Source organism: Alosa pseudoharengus, unplaced genomic scaffold (genome assembly GCF_046254945.1).
Source record: "Alosa pseudoharengus isolate Yale_2024_CS ecotype anadromous, Long Island Sound unplaced genomic scaffold, YU_APseudo_1.1 YU_APseudo_1.1_scf_126, whole genome shotgun sequence".
NCBI classification, from domain to species: Eukaryota; Metazoa; Chordata; class Actinopteri; order Clupeiformes; family Clupeidae; genus Alosa; species Alosa pseudoharengus.
This window is the reverse complement of record NW_027468594.1, coordinates 30,224-55,776: the sequence shown is the minus strand read 5'-3', so window position 1 is coordinate 55,776 and position 25,553 is coordinate 30,224. Positions and strand designations below refer to the sequence as shown.

General features: G+C 40.8%; 1 protein-coding gene across 4 annotated transcripts in view; it reads right to left on the bottom strand.

Annotated features, from left to right (window-relative positions):
• LOC143121004 (protein NLRC3-like) overlaps positions 1 to 22,923 on the bottom strand; it is a 39,359-nt gene extending 16,436 nt beyond the window's left edge. For 2 of the 4 annotated variants that reach the window (XM_076281419.1, XM_076281418.1), the window contains exons 1-6: positions 22,850 to 22,922; positions 13,639 to 13,730; positions 13,368 to 13,483; positions 13,151 to 13,267; positions 11,514 to 11,630; positions 9,034 to 9,147 (exon numbers count right to left, since the gene is read on the bottom strand). In XM_076281419.1, coding sequence (XP_076137534.1) covers positions 9,034 to 9,147; positions 11,514 to 11,630; positions 13,151 to 13,267; positions 13,368 to 13,483; positions 13,639 to 13,683 — 509 coding nt within the window. In that variant the 5' untranslated portion in view covers positions 13,684 to 13,730; positions 22,850 to 22,922. Of the gene's footprint in view, positions 1 to 9,033; positions 9,148 to 11,513; positions 11,631 to 13,150; positions 13,268 to 13,367; positions 13,510 to 13,638; positions 14,020 to 22,849 lie in introns of those variants that run through there. The other 2 variants (XM_076281416.1, XM_076281417.1) reach the window with 2 other exon arrangements.
• Positions 22,924 to 25,553: the final 2,630 nt, after the last annotated feature.

Here is a 25,553-nt window from a genome sequence, read left to right as displayed (position 1 = left end):
AAGATTAGCACACAGCTCCCGTAACAGTCGATGCATGATATACTTGGTTTTAGTTGTTGCTGTTTTCAAATATCTCAATGTATGCCATCTCAACATGGAGTAACCATTGACTGTACATGGGGATTAATAACACTAGACAGTCAGTACAGTATGATAAAGCAACGGTATGATGTGATAAAGCAACGCAAGTTAACGTAATGTGAAGCATGTACCTCATCAACCTCATGTTAATGTAACTACTAGCCAGTTTGCCAGCGTTGCATTTTTTCTAACGTTAACGACAGACACCTCTGTTAGAGCTACTTCTGTGATGGTAGGTCGGTAGCATAGGTAGACTGTAAAAAATAGATCGGTAGGTCGGTAGTTGTAGACCGCATAAGTGAATGATCGATAAATGAAACGCCTGCATTAAACACTAGTCTACGCCAAGAGCCAGTCACTTCTCAGGGATATCGGTGAACATTTGAGAAAGACCTTAGTTTTTCATCTAACGTCCATGATCAGTCATACTGATAACGTCATTTTTCAAGCTGACGCAAGTTAATAACATTCACACCGCATATTTAAATGTGTAGTTAACATTAGGTAGGGTGTGAAGTTTATTGCACACATATATTTAATTAATTGGTATTACTAGTGGTGTTAAGTGCCTGATTAGATGCTTTGTAATGTTGTAAAATTGTCTGACTAACTTTATTGTAACTTTCCTTTTTGCAGGTAAGAAATGGGTGATGCCTGAATGTACTGGAGGTGGCGGCAAGGTGGTCTCCATTAGTCTGCAAGCAAGGGTATGCCTACGTGAAGTGGTTTGGCTGGGGTGGTCTGAGGTGGCATTGTCCTCTCCCTTTCTCCAAGTCCCCTGACATCCATCTCCCTGACATCACCCACCGTCACTGGATCAACCTGAAGCCCCTTATACATGGGACATGGCACAGCACCACTACGTTCTGAAAACACATGACTTTCAATAACTTGCGTGGCACCAAGAAAGGTCTGCCGCTGCTCTGAACCTTCTGTTAATGTGACATCATTCATACTTGAGGCTGTACACATCCCTTTGTTTCTATTTTCTTTATTGATGTCACCCAAACTTCAACTTTCTGTATGCCCCTGAACTCACACAAATTGTAAATTGCAATGCGCCATTTAACCAGTGGTGTAGTTTAGTTAGTTAGTTGTAGTGGTGGGTATACTGTGAGCAACCCCAAATGTTATTAAATACGTATCCTTGCCTATTTTAAATGGGTATACTGAGATGATGATTCTTTTTAAATGGGTTTACTGTGTAGTCCAGTGTATCACGTAGACTATACCATACCACGGTCAAATACCGGTTAAATACCACTAGCCTTGGTATTTAAGTCAGAGACCATTGCTTAGTATTTAACTGTAGCCTACACAAAGATGTAGACATTACAAGAATATTAATATCAGAATAATTATTGGTTGATACTAAATCAATATTGAATGTTTTTTTTATTTCTTTTGTGATATATTATTCAGAATGCTGCAACATGACTGGTCTTCAATCAGCCAAAGAGGACACATCGTAACTCCTCTCCTAGTTACCCTCCATTGGCTCCCTACAGTAGCCAGAATTAAATTTAAATCTCTCACTTTGGCCTATAGGACACTGACTGGATCTGCTCCTTGTTATTTTAATTCAATGATCAAGATATACATCCCCAACCGCCCACTGCGGTCTTCTGATGAGCGTCTGTTGTGTCGACCAGTCTTAAACGCTAGGTCAAATTCAAGACTCTTTTCCTCAGTGGTTCCATGTTGGTGGAATGAGTTGCCCAGTGCTCTTTGTTCTTGTGATAGTTTTTGGTCTTTTAAGCACTTCTTATACATTATGGTTTGTATGCAGTAGTACTGTTTTATTTTCATTATATGCTGTTGATTAATTTGACATTGTTTATTATTGATATTCTCCTTAATGTAGTCTTACCATGTTTTTGTTATTATATTATTGACTGAATGGGCATTATTATTTATTATTGCTTTCCCCCCTCATTTTCATTGTTTATTTCATTAGGCTATTGATTGATCCCTGTTTTAAGTATTATATTGTTTTGTATTTGTTAAGGGTAACCATAACCATCATCATCATAATGTGGTATTTTCTTATGCACTTGAAACAAAGAATAAAAATGTTTCTTTAAACGTAGTACCACTTTAAACACATCACACACTGAACAGCAAAGTAGCTTCCTGATTATGTGTAAAATGTTTAGAGTATCCTGATGTAGTAGGTCCATGTTCTCATATTTTTACAGCTGACATGAAGGCTGCAGTATTACATTTTTGATTTATAATGGAGCACCCTCTTTGGTGAAAGACTAGCAAGCATGTGGTAGAGGCATACGATTACAGACTTATTGAGAGAGCCTATCAATGAGTTGTCACAGTTTTCAATTTAGACGTATTATTTTGAAATGATGTAAGTCTACGGGAGGATTTACACATCACTGGCAAGATCATATCAATGCAAAATGCTTCTCCAGCAGTGCAATCGCAGGTAACCGATACCTTAACGCATTTTCAGATACCGCTGTTCTGAGCATACTAAGCAAATTGGCCATTTGTAACTTTGAATCCCTCCTCACGTTAAGCTATGGTCCAATAATGTGTTCACTGAAACACAAGTAACGTTATTTGTCAGGCTGATTCATAAATGGGCATACCGAGGTTGTCGACCTAGCAGGCTAGGTAGCGTTTATTGCCATTCGCAAAACTAAGCAAGAGTTAGCTAACGTTAATGAAACTTAACATCGCCTTCTCCAGTGACAAAGTGTATTCAAATGAAGTTGCAACGATGATGGTGGCAATCACTGGTTACGTTATACCATTTGAAACAAGTAGGACTGTAAATGATGGTGACTATGGCTAACGTCACTTCGGATCAATATAGCAGAGCCCTTTTACTTTACCTATCAACTGGCTAATGCTAGCATGATGTAGCATGCTATGAGCTAATATACTTAGCATCTACGAAAGAACAGCACATATCTTTTTTCACAAAGAATCGGTCACAACTAACAACGATGTCTCTTACAAACAACTACACAATGTATGACTATCAATATGTATTTAGTCAGACTGTGATAAGATATAGCCTAATGATAATAACAGCAACACTTATTTAGGTTAGATTATGTGTCGAAATCAGGTGTCGTTAAAATAAGTGAGCGATGACGTGGTAGTGGCTGAAGCCTAGACGGTAAAACTTAATGGACAAAGCGTCGAGTCTGCAGCCAGCCAGCTGTCAATCATAGGTGTAAACACGCCCTTTTTAGATTTGTTAATATAACATTAAAAAAAATAATTTCAGTGAGAAAAGAAAAATTGTGTGTATTGAAGCATCTTGAAAACTATTTCTTCGAATAAAAAGTTGTAGATGCAAAAATAGTTTTAGGTGAGAAAAGTGACACGGAAAGTTGGCTACTTGGCCATTGAAATACATGGGGGTGGGCGGAGTTACACATTGTACTGCAGCCAGCCACCAGGGGGCTCTGGACTAACGCTCGCATCACTCTTAACAGACGGCACACTGTCCAGTTCTATATATACAGTCTATGGTGTCAGTAGTCCAGGCTGCGTTGTTAGGCTACATCGCCGTGACATTGCGTGTTTCATGGCTACTATATGCTCCGTAGTCTACACATAGTCCTACTGTAGTGGTGGCCGAGTATGTAGTTGTGTGGAGGACATAGCCTACAGTGTGTGAGGGAGGGAGGGGGAGAGAGACAGCGTGTGTGTGTTGCAGTCACAAGTGTCCCTAGTCCAGTTTAGGCTACTTTACATTTCCTGAAGGCTACAGTAGACTATGTGGCGCTATGCATTGTGAAAAATAAACATCAGGTGTTTTTTTTGTTCGTGACACTTGGCTTCCTCGGAATTTCCCCCTACGCCTCGACACTGGCGTCACCTAGGCAAAGTTGCAAAATGTTACCCTACATTTGCTTTCGAGTGATTAATTATAATGCTGTCTCCAACACGACTGCTTATAGGCTACGGCACTCCGACTGTTTTCTTAGCCTATGTGATGATTTTCCTGAATTCAAACATTCACGATGAAGGCTATGTTAAATCCTAAACTGCTGTGCGGCCTAATGTTGTTGCCTCCATGTTAACTGTAGCGCGATCCTTCAGAAACGAAGCTTCAAGCTTGACTTGACGTTATCGATTTCGTACAGGACCTACATAGGCATTTTCAAATATTCACATTAAAATGACTAATTATGATAAATGTCGGTGTTTGTATCTCTTACCCTCGTTTCTTCTTTTTGAAATAGCCCTCTTCCGAATGCACAAAATGGCGCGTCTGTTCCAACAAAAAAGTTTCGGTTTCGATACAGACATGTGACCATAGACGTGACGCTCAAAACTGACGTCTAGAATCGGTGAGCTTTGCAGTTTGCAAACTTAGTGCACTACCGCCACCTTCCGGGCTGAGGTGTGATATGGGAAGCTACTTTATATCCAGTTAAAAAAATAAATAAATAAATAAATAAATAAATAAATAAATAGAGAGAACAAAACTCAATTCTACTTGCTAGTTGGGTTTCTTTTGGACTGTGGACTGTGTGCTGGGCATGCTCAGTAAGTTCTTCATTGTTAGATCTTTCTCTTCTTATCTTATATCTTTCTTAGATCTTTCTCTTCTTATATCTTATATCTTTCTTAGATCTTTTTCTTCTTATATCTTTCTCTTCTTATATCTTATATCTTTCTCTTCTTATATCTTATATCTTTCTTAGATCTTTCTTTACTGCTCTCTTCATATGTTCCCTTTCTCTGGTATATTGTGTGCAGTCTAGAAGTTTGTGTTTTACATTTGTGTGCATACTTCAGTCTGGTGTTCATTTAAACGTTTTCTTGTTCTTTGTTTGATGTTCAATGGCACTGAACAGGCCAGATGTAAAGCGCGTACATTTTGCTTCATGCATGTTACTGTATGTGTTAACTATTGAAAGGAAGATGGTTTATTTCATGTTGCATAATATTAATGTAAAAGTTAAAAGCCCATAGTTAATGACAGAAATAACATGCAATATGACACATACACATACTACACATGATATACACGAGCCTAATGCGTTATATTTATTTTCCATGATCACTCTCCTGTATTTTATTTTCTAATTTTTGAATAGGATTGAATAGTCAGTCTGAATTCTCCTTGACTGAGAGAATCCTGAACTTTTGCTCTCTTTGAAATGGTTCAGAATAAAGAGCCTTAAAGAACATCAGAAGAAACAGCCTTAAAGAACGTTAGAATAAAGAGCCTTAAAGAACAGCAGAATAAAGAGCCTTAAAGAACATCAGAATAAAGAACGTCAGAATAAAGAGCCTTAAAGAACATTAAAATAAAGAGCCTTAAAGAACAGCAGAATAAAGAGCCTTAAAGAACAGCAGAATAAAGAACGTCAGAATAAAGAGCCTTAAAGAACGTCAGAATAAAGAACGTCAGAATAAAGAGCCTTAAAGAACGTCAGAATAAAGAGCCTTAAAGAACGCCAGAATAAAGAGCCTTAAAGAACGGCAGAATAAAGAGCCTTAAATAACGTCAGAATAAAGAGCCTTAAAGAACAGCAGAATAAAGAGCCTTAAAGAACGTCAGAATAAAGAACGTCAGAATAAAGAGCCTTAAAGAACGTCAGAATAAAGAGCCTTAAAGAACGTCAGAATAAAGAACGTCAGAATAAAGAGCCTTAAAGAACGTCAGAATAAAGAGCCTTAAAGAACGTCAGAATAAAGAGCCTTAAAGAACGTCAGAATAAAGAGCCTTAAAGAACGTCAGAATAAAGAACGTCAGAATAAAGAGCCTTAAACAGCCCAGTCTGACCGCGCCGGCTACACACACACACACTACAGTCTGACCGCGCCGGCTACACACACACAGTGCAGTCTTACCGTGCCGGCTACACACACTCAGTGCAGTCTTACCGTGCCGGCTACACACACACAGTGCAGTCTGACCGCGCCGGCTACACACACACACACAGTCCAGTCTGACCGCGCCGGCTACACACACACTACAGTCTGACCGCGCCGGCTACACACACACAATGCAGTCTTACCGTGCCGGCTACACACACACAGTCCAGTCTGACCGTGCCGGCTACACACACACACACTACAGTCTGACCGTGCCGGCTACACACACACAGTCCAGTCTGACCGTGCCGGCTACACACACACACAGTCCAGTCTGACCGTGCCGGCTACACACACACACAGTCCAGTCTGACGGCGCCGGCTACACACACAGTCCAGTCTGACCGCGCCGGCTACACACACACACACACACACAGTCCAGTCTGACCGCGCCGGCTACACACACACAGTCCAGTCTGACCGTGCCGGCTACACACACACACAGTCCAGTCTGACCGCGCCGGCTACACACACACACAGTCCAGTCTGACCGCGTCGGCTACACACACACTACAGTCTGACCGCGCCGGCTACACACACACAGTGCAGTCTTACCGTGCCGGCTACATACACACAGTCCAGTCTGACGGCGCCGGCTACACACACACACAGTCCAGTCTGACCGTGCCGGCTACACACACACAGTCCAGTCTGACCGTGCCGGCTACACACACACACAGTCCAGTCTGACGGCGCCGGCTACACACACAGTCCAGTCTGACCGCGCCGGCTACACACACACACACACACACAGTCCAGTCTGACCGCGCCGGCTACACACACACAGTCCAGTCTGACCGTGCCGGCTACACACACACACAGTCCAGTCTGACCGCGCCGGCTACACACACACAGTCCAGTCTGACCGCGTCGGCTACACACACACACACTACAGTCTGACCGCGCCGGCTACACACAGCACAGAGCCATGGTTCTGCCGCAGCAGAGCTCAAACAGCGAAAAGCGAAAACAGTTTATACCGGTTACTATAGTGACTATTTGTACGCCTTACATGACAGGTCCTGTCTGCGCAGCTAAAAAAATCGCCACTATTAACCTAAATAAGGCTTATGTTAAGCATGTTGTTGCGTGTAGCCTATTGCAATCCTGACTGCAATATTGTAACAAACTTCACTGCTTGTTAGTGGCTGCGTGTTGACTATGGCATGATGATAATTGTAACAATGTAATGGCAAACGAAGACACGAAAGACTAACTTAGCATATGCCTACTTGTTGTGTTTTATTATTCATCTGTACTTAAATGGCATGACGACAGGAACTTATTGCAAAGGATTTTGTGCAGCACGCTACAGAGGCTGTTGGCAATCGGTAAGTTTTTTTACGAAGACGTTGGTTAATATACTTTCCTGTAACACCACCAAATGTAGCGTTCTCTGTTTGTGACTTTGTAACGTGAGCTTTTTATAGCCCGAGCTCGGTGCCGCGTTGCATGGAAGGTCAACGTTGTGCGTAATGTGTGCCTGTGCGTGGGTGCGCAGGGAAAGCAATTATTTTTCTCCCCAAAACAAAACCCTTATTCCTCCACAAGTAGTGGACAATGATTGGGGAAAATGTATAATACAAAGGGCACGAACTAACATTGTGTGACGGGAGCCTAACCATTCTAAAATGGGGGGATAACTTGTTTCACGGGCAGAGAAAGACGTGCAACAGGACACGGGTATCATAAATGGCAGTTACAGAATTTTCGGTGACCGACTTTAACCGGTTAATGAGGCTCAGTGGCCGGTTAAGATTTTTTTTTAATTTCGCCATCCCTAACTGGCACACATCTTGGATTGATGAGAATTAAACATATTTCCTCAACTAGGATTTTTTAGGACTTTTAGTATGTTGTTCTGGACACCTCATAGAAATGATCTATGCTGATTTTTTTTATTTTTTACAATTAGTTCTATTTTTGGCTCCAAAATGAGTTACTTTGCCTGGACTATAAGCAGAGGCGGACAGAGTACACAGCTTCATTACTTGAGTAAAAGTACAGATACACTTTGCTAAATTTTACTCAAGTACAAGTAAAAGTACAACAGTCAGATGTATACTTAAGTAAAAGTACTGAAGTACTTGTTTTTAAAAGTACTTGAGTATCAAGAGTACAAGAGTAGCCTACATTTTCTAAATATTGCATTACTACTGCCACAGTGCTTACATTTATGTACAGAAACGTCCTACATGGAGTTATGAAAAATGTTAGTGTTTATACCTTGGAGAATGTAAACTGAATTGGAAGTAAAATCAAGTCATTTTCATCTTTTTACCATGTTGCCAGGGATGGGCAGTATTTCTAATACATGTATTTCAAATACAAAATACTATTTTGTAATTGAAACACTTGAAACGAAAACGATCATTAACTTGTTCAGAAAACTGAAATAGTCTGGCGAGGTGGGGCCACAGGTTGGCACATTCCCGGGATGGACCTGCTGTGTCTTCATCCATTGTTTCGTCCATGGTCTGACCATGGAGTTGACTTTGGCGGAAAGCTGAAGGTGATTGCTGATAGGCTGTCCCAATCAGTGGCGCCTGCACAATCCAATCACGTTTGAGAGGGAAACAACAAATTGAGGGTTTCCGAGATTTTTCTTTTTTTTATAAGTATGGATAGAAATGTAGTGGAGTAAAGAGTACAATATTTGCCTCTCAAATGTACTTGAGTAAAGTTATGAGTACTCCCCAAAAATGATACTCGAGTAAAGTACAGATCCCTCAAAACTGTACTCAAGTACTGTACTCAAGTAAATGTACTCCGTTACTGTCCGGATGTAGTCTACACATAGTCCTGTAGTGGTGGTCCAGTATGCAGTTGTGTGGAGGACGTAGTCTACACATAGTCCTGTAGTGGTGGTCCAGTATGCAGTTGTGTGGAGGATGTAGTCTACACATAGTCCTGTAGTGGTGGTCCAGTATGCAGTTGTGTGGAGGATGTAGTCTACACATAGTCCTGTACTGCTGAAGTGACTTGCTTTGTATTTCCCCTGATTTGTCCATCATCACACACACCACACACACACACACACACACACACACACACACACACACACCATAAAGATCAGAGCCATTATCTTACTGTCCAGTAGAAGAGTCTCCCTCTTTAAAGTGGATTGGATGACCCATAGATGCATCACTCTTCATGGACACACAGCTGGGTGTAGGGGAGTGAGGCCTCTTCTTCTGCTCTGGACTACAGCAAAACACATACCATTAGCTATAACACACACACACACACACACACACACACACACACACACACACACACAAACACACACACACACACACACACACACACACACACACAGATAGGGCTGGTTGTATTACTGCAATACTGTGGTCACGTAGGGCTGGGCGATATGGACCAAAACTGATATCCCGATATTTTGGGGCTGATTGGCGATATACGATATCAACACAATATTGATATTTCAAACAGAAAGAGCGAAGTGCTTCATATTCACTCAACACAACAATTATGACAACACAGCCAGTTTTAATTATATTCATTTCAGACTGCTCTAACAGAGCTGTGCAAAAAAGTGTAAACAATAACATAGGCCTACAATAGGCATAGGCTACAGTTGCTCTGATAAAGCTGTGCAAATAACAAAAGACCAAAAGTTGACCCTGACTGACAACGCAGGCCTACATTGTACTGCACAATGCAATAGGCTATTTTGGGCACAACAATATTGAAAAAACCTGCAGTTTTGTCACACAATGCAGTTTTTTTTACCTGTAAGGGTTTGATAGGGCCTAGATGACAAGCAAATGTAGACTATGATGGCCTAGACATGTTATCAACAACAAAAATAGTTTTAAACAATTAGGCTACTTAAACAACGTAACTGAGTCACTCATCAAGAGTGTGATAGACGCTACCGTCGTTTTGTATGCGTTCATTTTTGCATGTTCCGGTTCGTAAGAAAAATCCCTATGCACGATTGAATGGGGTTTCAGGAATCATAAAAAATGATGCCCTAACTGCTCGCGAGTCATGTGCTACTGTATATCGCTAAACGCAAGCACCCATAAGTGTATTTAAATTAGCTAGGCTATGTACCAAAAATTACATTTTACCGTGAGTCGAAGAGCTGTAAACAGTGTTGTAACTTAAATCTGCGTGTACAAAACCGCTTGGAGCTCCAGTGGAATTTTGATTTCACAACGAGAATTCTCGGTCTAGCCATTGATGTGCCGACGGAATAGGCATCAGCACCAACCTCTGATCAAGGTAAACAAAATCTGACTCAGTGTCCGTCATGTTTGAAAGTTTGTAGTGCTGCGAGGGAGAACGTGCACACGCAAGGGGCGCAGTTGAGCAGAGCAGCGGCTATCTGAATGGTCTGAACACAGAAGAGCAAGTGGCTTTGATAAAATGGCCCATTATTTGACATAATACCGGTATTACGATATTGTCTCAACTACATATCGTTTTCAAAAATATATCGGTCGTAGTCGTAATACCGATATATCGCCCAGCCCTATGGTCACCTGACGCCTACCGTGGGTCTGAGCTTGTCACCGTCAAAAAAAATCTGTGAAACATTGGCCTGCACATAGTGTGTAATGTGATGTGTTATGTGAGTGGTCATTGGCCTGCACATAGTGTGTAATGTTGTGATGTGTTATGTGAGTGGTCATTGGCCTGCACATAGTGTGTAATGTTGTGATGTGTTATGTGAGTGGTCATTGGCCTGCACATAGTGTGTAATGTGATGTGTTATGTGAGTGGTCATTGGCCTGCACATAGTGTGTAATGTTGTGATGTTTTATGTGAGTGGTCATTGGCCTGCACATAGTGTGTAATGTGAGTGGTCATTGGCCTGCACATAGTGTGTAATGTTGTGATGTGTTATGTGAGTGGTCATTGGCCTGCACATAGTGTGTGATGTTGTGATGTGTTATGTGAGTGGTCATTGGCCTGCACATAGTGTGTAATGTTGTGATGTGTTATGTGAGGGACCATCTTATGATTCAGGGTCAAAAGATGAAGCAAACCTGACCTTCCGCGTGTGTTGGGGAGCGCAATTTTCCAACATTCCATTTGTGTTTACTATGCGAGAGTCCAGCACAATCGTAACACTTTTCTATTCTCTCCAGTCAAACTCGATTTACACAAAGACGATAGACTTGAAAGCTGTAAAATTTGGCCAGAAAGGAGTCATACATGTTCACTCCATGAAAGTTGAAACAGAATAAAAAAAAAACATGTTGTAGTTTGTTAAAAATTTAACTCAACAGCGACATGTAGCTTAGGGCCTACCTTTGTTACAACCTGACGCAGCCATTAAGAAGTGCGGTAGCCTACCATTGTAACAGTAGCATAAGCGTCATGAATGTAACAGTTCTGAAATCGTGATAGCCTTGTTGGTAAACTGATTATTTCCTTCATGTCTGAAGCAATTGGTGGAATTTTAGGAGTTAAAGCGGTATACCGCAAAATCGTGGTCATTTCTTCCTTTTCAACCGCGATAAGAAAATATCCATACCGTCCCAGCCCTACATACACACACACACACACAGAAAGAGAGTGAAAGATTGTCATTATCTTACTGTCCAGTAGAAGAGTCTCCCTCTTTAAAGTTGATTGGCCGACCCATAGATGCATCACTCTTCATGGACACACAGCTGGGTGTAGGGGAGTGAGACCTCTTCTTCCTCTGCTCTGGCCTGCAGCAACATACACACACACACACACACACACACACACACACACACACACACACACACACACACACACACACACACACACACACACACACACACACACACACACACACACACACACACACACACACACACACACACACACACACACACACACACACACACACACACACACACACACACACACACAGGGCCAGCCGTGGCCTACTGGTTAGCGCTTCGGACTTGTAACAGGAGGGTTACCGGTTCGAACACCGACCAGTAGGCATGGCTGAAGTGCCCTTGAGCAAGGCACCTAACCCCTCACCCCCCGAGCGCCGCTGTTGATGCAGGCAGCTCACTGCGCAGGGATTAGTGTGTGCTTCACCTCACTGTGTGTTCACTGTGTGCTGAGTGTGTTTTACTAATTCACGGATTGGGATAAATGCAGAGACCAAATTTCCCTCACGGGATCAAAAGAGTATACAGTGTTTCCCATACATTGACTTATTTGTGACGGCCCACCACAATATCAACATTGACCACCACACAATGATTTTCCTGGTTGTACTAAATTGTGCTTATATCTGGTTAGAACAGGGATGGGCAAACTACGGCCCGCGGGCCGGATCCGGCCCGCCAAGCACTTTCATCCGGCCCGCCGAGCATTTCATTTAGGCTAGTTATCAGGCTGCTCGCTATTTTTTTCCTGCGATAGACGTTGGTTAGCTTTACTGCAAACTGCTTTTCACTCTCCTTAGATAACGTTTACAATGTCAATGTCAAAACATCATGTTAAATAGAGATAACATCATGTTAAACTAAGTTAACTCTTAGTTATCTCCTTTGCAGCAGATCTAACGTGAACATATGCAATCCATTTAATTGGGAACGCGTCTGCACTCACGAGAGGGAGAGAGAGCCGCAAGTTCCAGCTGGCTTGTGATTGTTGATAATTGATATCTCCTCCTTATAAGAAAGTTTTAAAAGGAAATCATGAAGGCAACAGTAGTTCCCACTACTGACCATTTAAAAACTGTGAGAGGGCCCAGCCGTAGGTACAGCACTAGCCATAGTGGAGCAGGCAGAAGATCATTGAGAAATAAACGTGAATTAAAGCGACTGTCTTAAAGCGATAGTGTACAATTTATACATTTGTTAAACAGCATAAAATTAGCAGTATTTTTAAAACAAATTAGCAGTATTTTAAAACAAATACTTTTCATACTAAATTATAGGCTATAAAAAATGTATTTTTTTAGGCGTGTGTCGTGGGGGGGGGGGGGGGGGGGGGGTTGTGTGGCCCGCCGGCCAATTTTCAAAACCCAATGTGGCCCTTGAGCCAAAAAGTTTGCCCACCCCTGGGTTAGAATCATAACCAAGCTGCACTAATTTGTTAAAAACTGTTACATTCGAGTTTATTCTGCAAACCTACCACCACAAATAGAATTTGTGGGAATCTGTGGGAAACATATATATAATATATACACACACACACACACAGACACACACACACAGCATAGGGATCAGAGCCTTTATCTTACTGTCCAGTAGAAGAGTCTCCCTCTTTAAAGTTGATTGGCCGACCCATAGATGCATCACTCTTCATGGACACACAGCTGGGTGTAGGGGAGTGAGACCTCTTCTTCCTCTGCTTTGGCCTGCAGCAAAACAATAATGATATAACATTATATAACACACACACACACACACATACACACACACACACAGAAAGAGAGAGAAAGATTGTCATTATCTTACTGTCCAGTAGAAGAGTCTCCCTCTTTAAAGTTGATTGGCCGACCCATAGATGCATCACTCTTCATGGACACACAGCTGGGTGTAGGGGAGTGGGACCTCTTCTTCCTCTGCTTTGGCTTGCAGCAGAAACACATACCATAAGCTTTACCACACACACACACACACACATCTTTGTTGTTGTTATTGTTATCTGTCATAAAACTCATGGTGTCGAGTCACAGATGTAAACATGTTCTTATCTTTGATGTTGTTGTTATTGTTGTTATCTTACCCCACAGTCATGGTCCTCTTTCTCACAGGAAGTTTGGGAACTCATTTTAGGCCACACCCCTTTTTCTGCAGCCTCCTTTTCCTGCTCTTACACTGGAGAATGATATCGGGAGAGACCAACATACACAGATCACCATTATACTACACCATTATCACTGGACCAACATACACAGATCACTATTATACTACACCATTATCACTGGACCAACATACACAGATCACTATTATACTACACCATTATCACTGGACCAACATACACAGATCAAATCAAATTCACCAGCATGATTTCATACCATTATCACTGGACCAACATACACAGATCAAATCAAATTCACCAGCATGATTTCATACCATTATCACTGGACCAACATACACAGATCAAATCAAATTCACCAGCATGATTGCATTTCCATACCATTATCACTGGACCAACATACACAGATCAAATCAAATTCACCAGCATGATTTCATACCATTATCACTGGACCAACATACACAGATCAAATCAAATTCACCAGCATGATTTCATTTCCATACCATTATCACTGGACCAACATACACAGATCAAATCAAATTCACCAGCATGATTTCATTTCCATACCATTATCACTGGACCAACATACACAGATCAAATCAAATTCACCAGCATGATTTCATTTCCATACCATTATCACTGGACCAACATACACAGATCAAATCAAATTCACCAGCATGATTTCATACCATTATCACTGGACCAACATACACAGATCAAATCAAATTCACGAGTAAGATTTCATACCGTTATCACTGGACCAACATACACAGATCAAATCAAATTCACCAGCATGATTTCATTTCCATACCATTATCACTGGACCAACATACACAGATCAAATCAAATTCACCAGCATGATTTCATTTCCATACCATTATCACTGGACCAACATACACAGATCAAATCAAATTCACCAGCATGATTTCATACCATTATCAATAGACCAACATACACAGATCAAATCAAATTCACGAGTAAGATTTCATACCGTTATCACTGGACCAACATACACAGATCAAATCAAATTCACCAGCATGATTTCATTTCCATACCATTATCACTGGACCAACATACACAGATCAAATCAAATTCACCAGCATGATTTCATTTCCATACCATTATCACTGGACCAACATACACAGATCAAATCAAATTCACCAGCATGATTTCATACCATTATCACTAGACCAACATACACAGATCAAATCAAATTCACGAGTAAGATTTCATACCGTTATCACTGGACCAACATACACAGATCAAATCAAATTCACGAGTATGATTTTATACCATTATCACTGGACCAACATACACAGATCAAATCAAATTCACGAGTATGATTTTATACCATTATCACTGGACCAACATACACAGATCAAATCAAATTCACCAGTAAGATTTAATTTCCATACCATTATCACTGGACCAACATACACAGATTAGGGGTGTGAATCTCTCATAATAATAAAATTAATGAGTATGATTTCATTTTCATACCATTATCCCCCTGGATCAGGGCTCCAGAGTGTGACCAATTTGGTCGCATATGCGACCTAATTTTTCAGAAGTGCGACTAAAAAAAATCGGAGGTTGCACCGGTGCAACCAGCTATTCGAGAGAGGAAAAAGTGTCCGATTTGAAACTCTACATTTGGTTCAATAACAGACACATATTTGGCCAATATCGTGGTTAAAACAAATCACAGATAGTGAAGGGCGGGACCTCCCCTCTGATTGGCTGTGGCCCAGTGCCTGTGTGTAAATTTGAAAATGCGTGTGCTGCAGAGAGAGAGAGAGGTTAGAGACCCGTCAGATAAACAGAGTGGATGTAGTTGCATTACAGTGTGGTCACATAGGCCGAGATAAATGTCCCCTCTCCCCACTGCCTTTCAGCGGCTGGCAGCAGCAAACCGATCAGACGAGCCCGAGATGATGATCAAGTTTATCGTTGCCTACGATAGGCCTAGTGAAACTTCCCTTCACCAAGTTCAGTCCGAAATAATTATTCACCAGAAAAATAGTTTGAACGTAAACCCGACGTACAGGAATGCCACTTGTGCCAAATGTATAGGAGTCATTGCAGATGAAAAAGACTTCTTAAAATTGTGAACAATGCATACAAGGCCTTCGAGAACGACAGATACAGATATCGCCGAAAAGGAGTGCGTCATTGACCGCAGTTACATGCAGGGAGTAGGCCTAACCCGGTTTTCAACAGCAATATTCGTTTTGCGCGCGAGTTGTGTAAACTCATTCTGATGGCATCTTTTGGCGCAAACCGAACATCGCTGCTACATTTAAAGCCCGAATATTCCCTGCATGTATACAGTGGTCATTGTGTACGGTGAATTGAATGGACACATTTAGATCGAGCACAGCAAGTCATTGCAATAGCCTATAATAATAGGCCTACCATTTTGTTACTGCATTAACCATGTTCTTATTGAAAATTTAAAAATACTAAAATTAAAAAGTAAATTGCATTGTGGGGCTGTCAAATGATTATTGCATTCATCATTGCAAAATCACATAAAAATGCCCCAGGCTACTTGGAACATCTCTTTAAATTGTGCTCAAATACATTTCTATGGAAGATGCTAGCATGGCGAGCTGGTTTAGCCAAGGCCTAAAGATCATGAAGGATAGTTTGTAAAACATTGAGCCATGAGATGTGCAGTTTGAAGCCCTTAAAAGACGTGCACTGTTAATTTACTCACTGTTATTTTTATTTAATACATCTTGAGATGTTTTAAGTTTAAATTTCAGCTCAGTGAAGCACTTAAAGCACCAACACTTCATTTTTATTTTTTTTTATTTATTGGTTTATTTGATAGGGACACTGCATATTAATGAACATTGTGTAATAAACACCATGTAAATATGCCAGAATTAGTAAGAAGAACTAATTTTCATCTGCAGTCCCTAGGCAGGTGACATAGGACAACACACTGTAAAAATAAATACATATAATGGTGACATATGCATTAACAGAATAAACAGAACACAACAGACAAAAAAACAAACAAAAAAAAAAAAAAAAACAGAAATACATGAAGACAAGGAGGACATAAGGGTGACATATACAGTACATTGACAGAATAAACAAACAAAATGAAACAGAAATACATGAAGACAAGGACATAATTCATCCACCTCTATACATTCAATTGATAGTAAAATTGAGTGGGTGATGAAATTACATGTGTGGCAGTTAAAAGTGAGTGCATCTCTGGTTTTCTAAGAGCCACTGTTTTAAGTGAGTTTTAAAGGTGTTATATGTAGGACACTCTCTTATTGGGAGGGGCAAGCTATTCCATAGTTTACCTCCTACTACTGACAATACGTTTTGGCCAAAAACGGTGCGTCTGAATGGTATTATACAGTCCCCTTTTACAGAGGCCCTTGTACTACCTCCACTTCCAAGTCTTTGGAAAAAGCCATGCAGCGGAGGGGGGGCAAGATTGTGCAGCACTTTATATACCAAACATGCATACTTAAAGTGTCTAAAATTGTCAAAGCTTAAAAATGTATGTCTCTCTAAGATATCGCAATGGTGAAATGACAATGCCTTTTTATCAAAAGTTTTTATGGCTTTCTTAAATAGCGATTCAATGATTTTAAGAGTAGTTATGCCGGTAAATGACCAGTTTATAAAACAATACTCAAAATGTGAAAATATCATGGTATATAAAAACAACTTGGCAGCCTTCAAGTCAAGAAATGGCCTAACTTGCTTAAAATTTAGCAAATTGAATTTAACTTTATTTGCCACCTTTTTTACATGACTTTTAAAGGTTAAGGTGGAATCATATATGACCCCAAGGTACTTAAATTCACTAACTAAATCAAGCTCCTGTCCTCTAAGGAACACATTGGAATGTGACACCTTCATATTTTGTTTGGTGAACGCCATGCAGACTGTTTTTTTAGTGTTTAGGTAGAGACATGATTTGGTGAGCCAGTCATCAATGTGAGCCATTGCAGCTGTAAGTGTGGATGCTATCTCTTGGTAGTTCTTAGCATGTGCAAAAATCACAGCATCATCTGCGTACATCTGGACATCAACATTTTTGCATGCCTCTGGCAGATCATTTATATAAAGTGTAAACAGGATTGGGCCAAGTATAGAGCCCTGGGGGACCCCTACTGGACATTCACAGAGTGGAGACTTTGAATCATTAATACAAACGCATTGCTTTCTGCTGGACAGGTACGATTTCATCCAGTTGAGAGCTTGCACAGAGAAATTAAAATAAGTGAGTTTAGATAGGAGAACTTCATGGTTAACAGTATCAAAAGCTCGCTTGAGGTCTAGGAAGACAGCACCAACATAAGAACTCCTATCTAGGTAGCCTTTAACCTTTTCCAAAAACAAACAATTGGCTGTTTCTGTTGAGTGATGGGCCCTGAAACCAAATTGCATAGGGTGAAGTGAGTTATTGCTTTTATTGAGATGTTGAATCAGTAATTTAGCCACCCATTTTTCAACTATTTTGGAAACTACAGGCAAAATGCTGATTGGCCGATAATTGGCCATATCTGACCTTTCACCTGATTTAAAAACGGGTGTGACCAGGGCCATCTTCCATGCAGATGGCACAATGGATAGACTTAAGGACTGATTAATCAGATATGTAATAGGCTGTATAAGGGTCTCTTCGTGCCGTTTTAAGAAATTAGTATCAAGGCCATAGATATCCATGGCCTTTGAATTTTTTAAGCCACTGATGATATTTGCTACTTCTGTTTCAGTTATTTGTTGTAGGTGGAAGATCGGCTGTGTATAATTAATGGGGCAAGTAGAGTAGCTGGATGAATTAAAAAGTTGGGTTATTTCATAAACAGAGTCGAGAAAGAAGATGTTCAGTTGTGTAGATAAAATGGTTGGATCTGTGACTAGTTCACTGTGAATTTTCAACTGTAGTTCTTAATTGTTATGATTCTGTTTTCTGCCAATCAGCTTGTTGATGGTTTGCCATATCTTCTTCCCATTTCCTCTTGCCTCTTCAATAGTGTTAATGAAGAAGTTGGCTTTAGTTTGTCTTAGCCTTTTTATTACTTTGTTTCTTAATGAGGTACATTTTTGTCTGTCTGTTGTAAGACCTGATTTTAAAGATTGTTTCAGTAATTTATCTCTTTCCTTCATAAGTTTCCTACATTCTTCATTAAGCCAGGGCAGTGTTTCCCTGCGTTTCTTTTGACTCTGCTTTCTGAGGTAGGGCCCCATAACTTTCCTAATTGTTGAGGTGAATTGGTCACAGTCACTCTCCAGGTCTCCTTTAGAGAGGACCCCGTCCCATTCAATCTCTCTCAGTGCTACACCAAGATTTTCCTGCTGACTAGTTGGAACTGATTCATATTTACATACAGATGTTTCCTGCTGACTAGTTGGAACTGATTCATATTTACATACAGATGTTTCTGAGGAATGAAAACGGTGTTTTATTAGCTTCCTGGCAAAAAGAATGATATTGTGATCTGACAGCCCTGTCATTAGATTAAAGGTCTTAGTAATTCTTTCTGGTCTATTTGTGAACAATAAATCTATTTTAGTTTCTGACCGATTAGTTATTCTAGTTGGTTGTTCAATTAACTGTGTAAGATTGAAATAGTCGGTAATGTTTTTAAGCTTTTTCCTTCCACTCTTATCACTCCAATTGACATTAAAGTCCCCCATCAATATAACCTCTTTGTTAAAATCCAAACTATGAAGGAGGTTCTTTAACTGATCATAAAATTCAGGCTTTGCTGATGGTTTTCGATATAGACAGATTAAAGTAAATGCCATTTCAGTTGAGAGTGAGATATTGACCCCAACACATTCAATGTCAGTTTCCCATTTAATTTGTTTGCATTTAATAGTACTTTTCACATATAATAAAACTCCCCCTCCCCTTCCCTGGTCTCTGTCTTTCCTAAAAACATCATACCCTGGCATAACAACAAGGGCATCCGCGGAGGAACTAGTTAACCAAGTTTCTGACAGTCCAAGAAAGTCAATATTGGAATTTACAAGCAAGTTTTCCAGTTGTTCACGTTTGGTTGCCATACTCCGAATATTTAAATTTTCATTAAGTTACTTTTCTTGTAGAATTACTAGTAGCTAAACATATTTAGTCATTTGAATACATCATATTGATGTTTAAACTATTACACTTAGGCATATTTTTAATGTGGTGTGTAGGTGTAATTGAGTGCCTGTCACTTTAAGAAATACATGGATTTAGGCTATACAAGTTGCGTATAATGCATAAGGATATGTGGATGCAATTCATTATGTTTTCTATATCATTACTGTAGATCAAATAAATGTTCAAACTAACAAGTTGAAGAAAATCTTTCTGGGATCATAGAACAGATAAGTGTCTTGCAATGTTCATTAATGATTTTAGTGATAAGGATTTACTAAAGCAACGTGAAAATAAAAAGATGACCAACCAATCAAATTATGTAGGCTATACTCACGATCAATGACAACGACTTCAAATTAAATCTGACGGCAGACCAAAAACAAAACTGGAGGTTTGCATTGAGAGGGTAGAAGCTTTTAGGAGTTGCAATGGAGGGAGGGAGACAGACAGACCGTGTGTGTTGCTGTTACGAGTGTCAGTAGTCCAGGCTGCGTTGTTAGGCTACATCGCCGTGACGGCTACTATATGCTCCGTAGTCTACACATAGTCAGGGGCGGAGCTACGTGGTGGCCAGGGGGGGCCACGGCCACCACTGGTCAAAGCTTGGCCACCCTGCTGGCCCCCCCAGCTCCGTTCAGTGAAAAGTAAAAAAAAAAGATTGCTGCCGTTTTCAACGGTAGCCTACTTTGAAAGGAAGTGTAGCCTACGGTTCTAATCAAATCGTGAGTAGGCCTAGTGCAGCAGCAGCAGGGGACAATTCAAGTCATCTGTTAAAAACACTTGACAGTAGACTACTACTTACTTAACCTCAGTAACAACAGGTGAGTTGATGATGACTTGGAACATTAATGTTAATAAAATGTTAAAATGTGACACGAATCATAGCAAAGTGAGCTGCGTTGGGCTGTTCTTGTTAGGTAGGCTCTGACATTGACGTGTGAGGCTGATCAAAAATAAGCGGATGCCCGCGGTAACGCTGTTACAAAAATATTTTGATAATATTCGGGTGAAATGCAAGCATATTAGGCACATATCTCCGGATGGCTCCAATAAAAGTAGGCTAATAGTGTCTAGCCTAGGCTACTTTATAAAAACATAATTTGCTGACTGCGTGTGGTTCTTGCCATAGCTGGTCAGGCAGAGCAGGCTGCTGCGTTGCCTGAGTTCTTTGTTACATTGCTCCGGTAATTGCAACGAGATGAAACCTTAACTGCGTGACAGAGCAGAAGTGGGGCTTTCCAACGAGACTAAACACTTGTCTGTGCGATCAAGTATGAAAATACAAAAAATCATGAAATTAAATCAAATTGCATCATATTTAGTTCACCTGCGCACCCACACTCTCGTTTGAATTAGGCCACTCGCGAACCTGTGAAGGCATAGATAGCCTATGGCATATCAGAAGAAAGAGGAGGCACAGGGCTATCCATTGGTACCAAGTATATCAATCCTTCTGGGCTATAAAAACAGACAACGTGACTGCAAAATAACATCATGTACAAAAACCAACGCTGCACAGCCATTACTCTCGTTTGAATTAGGCCCTACTCACGCACCCGTGATCGGATAGATATGCCACGCATGTCAGATGAAAGAGGAGACACAGAGCTATCATTTGATACCAAGTACATCCTTCTGGGTTATAAAACAGACGAAGTGACATCAAAATAATAACTTCATATAGCTCGACTTACTTACCACACGTTTTTGTGTGTTGTTGTGGTGGCAAAGCATGTTCATAATCCAACGCTATGTGTTTCTCTATGGCATAGCATGTTCATAATCCGGTTTTGAGATCCTAGCAAATTCCTACATGGCATCCAATTCAAGACTCACATTGCATCCCAATTTATTCGACAAAGAAACACCTTTTTCCCTTCACTTTGTTCATGGCTCATTGTTCTTGTTTGTGTATGGCACTTACAATGACCAGGATAAATGCTTCTAACTAAAGGTAGTGAAAAAGCCCTTAAAACAGTCTAGGGTTCTAAGGGTTAATGTCTTAATTCAGAGCCATGTTACTTACAGCCAAGTACTTGGAGTGGATAACAGAAAGAAATATAGTTTTGCCATCAGTAAAAGATTAAATATCTGCATACCATATTTGTAGTATTTATTGTTGTTCTTTGAGTTAACATCATTTGAATATGACTGATTAAGTAAGGTGCATTATCATAATGTACTTTTTATAGCATTGGCCTATTTATGGAAAATGTGTTGGAGTGGACAACAAACTGTTCAGGTTGTCTGTGAATGGACCTGTGTATCAGTGTTGGCTTTACACAATTTTAACACAGCCATTATTAAAACAGGGTATCCTAATCTTCAAAACTTTTGAGTAGTTTCATATTGTAGTTTTGATTCCCAAGTGCCACCCCAATAAAAAGTCTGGACCCAGCTGGCCCCCCCTATAAAATAATCCTGGCTACGCCCCTGCACATAGTCCTACTGTAGTGGTGGCCGAGTATGCAGTTGTGTGGAGGACATAGCCTACAGTGTGTGAGGGAGGGAGGGGGAGAGAGACAGCGTGTGTGTGTTGCAGTCACAAGTGTCCCTAGTCCAGTTTAGGCTACTTTACATTTCCTGAAGGCTACAGTAGACTATGTGCCGCTATGCATTGCGAAAAATAAACATCAGGTGTTTTTTTTTGTTCGTGACACTTGGCTTCCTCGGAATTTCCCCCTACGCCTCGACACTGGCGTCACCTAGGCAAAGTTGCAAAATGTTACCCAACATTTGCTTTCGAGTGATTAATTATAATGCTGTCTCCAACACGACTGCTTATAGGCTACGGCACTCCGACTGTTTTCTTAGCCTATGTGATGATTTTCCTGAATTCAAACATTCACGATGAAGGCTATGTTAAATCCTAAACTGCTGTGCGGCCTAATGTTGCCTCCATGTTAACTGTAGCGCGATCCTTCAGAAACGAAGCTTCGAGCTTGACTTGACGTTAACGATTTCGTACAGGACCTACATAGGCATTTTCAATTATTCACATTAATATGACTAATTATGATAAATGTCGGTGTTTGTATCTCTTACCCTCGATTCTTCTTTTTGAAATAGCCCTCTTCCGAATGCACAAAATGGCGCGTCTGTTCCAACAAAAAAGTGTCGGTTTCGATACTGACATGTGACCATAGACGTGACGCTCAAAACTGACGTCTAGAATCGGTGAGCTTTGCAGTTTGCAAACTTAGTGCACTACCGCCACCTTCCGGGCTGAGGTGTGATATGGGATGCTACTTTATATCCAGTTTTAAATAAATAAATAAATAAAGAGAGAGAACAAAACTCAATTCTACTTGCTAGTTGGGTTTCTTTTGGACTGTGGACTGTGTGCTGGGCATGCTCAGTAAGTTCTTCATTGTTAGATCTTTCTCTTCTTATCTTATATCTTTCTTAGATCTTTCTCTTCTTATATCTTATATCTTTCTTAGATCTTTTTCTTCTTATATCTTTCTCTTCTTATATCTTATATCTTTCTCTTCTTATATCTTATATCTTTCTTATATCTTATATCTTTCTTATATCTTTCTTTACTGCTCTCTTCATATGTTCCCTTTCTCTGGTATATTGTGTGCAGTCTAGAAGTTTGTGTTTTACATTTGTGTGCATACTTCAGTCTGGTGTTCATTTAAACGTTTTCTTGTTCTTTGTTTGATGTTCAATGGCACTGAACAGGCCAGATGTAAAGCACGTACATTTTGCTTCATGTTACTGTATGTGTTAGCTATTGAAAGGAAGATGGTTTATTTCATGTTGCATAATATTAATGTAAAAGTTAAAAGCCCATAGTTCATGACAGAAATAACATGCAATATGACACATACACATCTACACATGATATACACGAGCCTAATGCAATATATTTATTTTCCATGAACATTCTTCTGTATTTTATTTTCTGATTTTTGAATACAATTGAATAGTCAGTCTGCATTCTACTTGACTGAGAGAGGCTGCTTTTGATTGAAGATAGAATCCTGAACTTTTGGCTCTCTTTGAAATGGTTCAGAAAAAAGAGCCTTAAAGAACGCCAGAATAAAGAGCCTTAAAGAACGCCAGAATAAAGTGCCTTGAAGAACGTCAGAATGAAAAGCCTTAAAGAACATCAGCGTCCTGTCTTCAGCACGCCAGAACACAACGCAGTAGTCGGCCAAGTGCAGACCGCGCTGGCTACACACACAGTCCAGTCTGACCGCACCGGCTACACACACAGTCCAGTCTGGTGTTTCCCTATACATAATGTCCACTGTTTCAACTTGTGTGTCCCATCCTCAGTCTGGTAAAGCACATTTCCTCCTGCCTTTCCAATCCACTGATTTGACTAGCTGTTCCCTCTTTGTGTATGTTCTACAAATGTCTGCCTTCCCAATCCACTGATTTGACTATTTCAAATGAAAGGGCAGGATGTTGTTTATTGAGGCCATGACCCGTGTAAGACAGAAAAGCAGACCACACATTACGTTGAATGAAGGAGTAGATTTATTTCAGGAAGTGAAGCACTTTAGCTTTCTCTTGGCCTTAAGATTTGTTTCCGGCTCTTTTAGCCTATTTCTTCTGCCCAGTTCTGCTCCAATCCTGCACATGATGAAGTTTGGCATGAGAAGCTTTTTGTTATGCATAGCATGTTCAGGATGAGCACTTTCAATTTGGGAGCAAATGTTGCTCTGGCACAATTGTTGTAGTATATTTGTGTTGATCTTCTTCTTACTCCGCCATAGTGCAGGACCCTCTGACACCTCAGCTTCCATCTTCCACACAAGCTTGCCCAACAGCTCTGATGCTTGTATAAGGCCGGCATCTGGGGTGTAGCGCTTTCGCCATGTAAAACTCCCCTGTCTGCTGCGGCCATATGCATGCTCTCCCATTTGCTGGACAAGAAGGTCCTGGCACATGGAGCAGGATGACCGCTCAGGGTCCTTCCTGACCACATCAATGAATCACCCAGCAACATATATGACCTCCACCTCTTCCACCTGAAGAGCTACACCCAGCAACATATATGAGGGCCTCATTCTCCACCCAGACCTCCACCTCTTCCACCTGAAGAGCTACACCCAGCAACATATATGAGGGCCTCATTCTCCACCCTGACCTCCACCTCTTCCACCTGAAGAGCTACACCCAGCAACATATATGAGGGCCTCATTCTCCACCCTGACCTCCACCTCTTCCACCTGAAGAGCTACACCCAGCAACATATATGAGGGCCTCATTCTCCACCCAGACCTCCACCTCTTCCACCTGAAGAGCTACACCCAGCAACATATATGAGGGCCTCATTCTCCACCCTGACCTCCACCTCTTCCACCTGAAGAGCTACACCCAGCAACATATATGAGGGCCTCATTCTCCACCCTGACCTCCACCTCTTCCACCTGAAGAGCTACACCCAGCAACATATATGAGGGCCTCATTCTCCACCCTGACCTCCACCTCTTCCACCTGAAGAGCTACACCCAGCAACATATATGAGGGCCTCATTCTCCACCCTGACCTCCACCTCTTCCACCTGAAGAGCTACACCCAGCAACATATATGAGGGCCTCATTCTCCACCCTGACCTCCACCTCTTCTTGTTTTCATTTGTCTAATCCCTTAGCTAAAAGTGCAGCTATATTGCAAGATTGTACATTTGCAAAAGTCACTTAAGTCATTTAAGTTGTTAATCATTGAAGTTGTTCATCATTTTGTGCTCAATGAGGGGACTCACACATTCACACACGTCTTTAATGACTAA